Here is a 939-nt window from a genome sequence, read left to right as displayed (position 1 = left end):
TCACTAGGATATAAATGAAAACAAGAAGAAAAAATTAAATTAAATGCTAACAGGAAGAATGAAGAAACCAAGAACTCAAATCCCCAGCAAATCAAGAACTCAAACCCAGCAAATCAAGTACTCCCAAATCAAACCCACAAACCCGGTAAACAAACCAATCTCCAACAAACCCATAAACCCATAATCAAACTCAGATCCCAAAACCACCGCTACCACCACTGACCAACAGATCTTCCTTGTCAACCAAACACAAACCCAGCAACTGATTTTTCTTGTCAACCAAACACAAAAACAACAAACACAAACCCAAACATCAAAAAGAATACAAACACAAACCCAGCAATCCATCTTCAGAAAACCCAAAAAACCCAAATCCAAATCCAAATCTCAACCCTTCTCATCTCTCTTTGACTCTGCCGACACTCTCAAAAAACAACAACAAAAACAACAAGAATCACAGTCAAAACCAGCCTTCAGTCTCGAAACCTACATGACCCAGAAAATCAAATCCATCAACGAAGCTCTGGACGTTGCCATTTCACTCAAAGACAAAGAACCCCGCGAGCTCCACGAGGCCATGCGCTATTCCCTCCTTCCCGGTGGCAAGCGAGCCTGCCCATTCTTCTGCATCGCTTCCTGCGAGCTCGTCGGCGGCACTGAATCCATGGCCATGCCCGCCGCTTGCGCCATCGAGATGATCCACGACGCGGCTCTCATCCAAGACGATCTCCCTTGCATGGACAATGCTCATCTCCGCCGTGGAAAGCCCACCAACCACAAGGCATTCGGCGAAGCCGTCGCCATTCTCGCTAGCGATGGCCTCTTAGCCTTAGCTTGGATTTGGGGTTGTGTTTGGATTTGGGTTTTTGAAGATGGATTGCTGGCCTCTTAGCCTTAGCTTGGATTTGTGTTTGTATTCTTAGTTTTTTTTTTATTTCA

The 939-nt window shown here is 45.3% G+C and overlaps 1 protein-coding gene across 1 annotated transcript; it reads left to right on the top strand.

The window, feature by feature from the left end:
- Positions 1 to 490: 490 nt before the first annotated feature.
- On the top strand, positions 491 to 892 carry LOC111993843 (geranylgeranyl pyrophosphate synthase, chloroplastic-like). The gene has a single exon (XM_024025663.2). It carries the CDS (start codon positions 491 to 493, stop codon positions 890 to 892), a length of 402 nt encoding a protein of 133 aa, XP_023881431.2.
- Positions 893 to 939: the final 47 nt, after the last annotated feature.

Source organism: Quercus suber, unplaced genomic scaffold, assembly GCF_002906115.3.
Source record: "Quercus suber isolate HL8 unplaced genomic scaffold, Cork oak 2.0 scaffold_384, whole genome shotgun sequence".
NCBI lineage: Eukaryota > Viridiplantae > Streptophyta > Magnoliopsida > Fagales > Fagaceae > Quercus > Quercus suber.
Note: the sequence above shows the minus strand (reverse complement) of the source record. Positions and strands in the feature narration are given on the sequence as shown.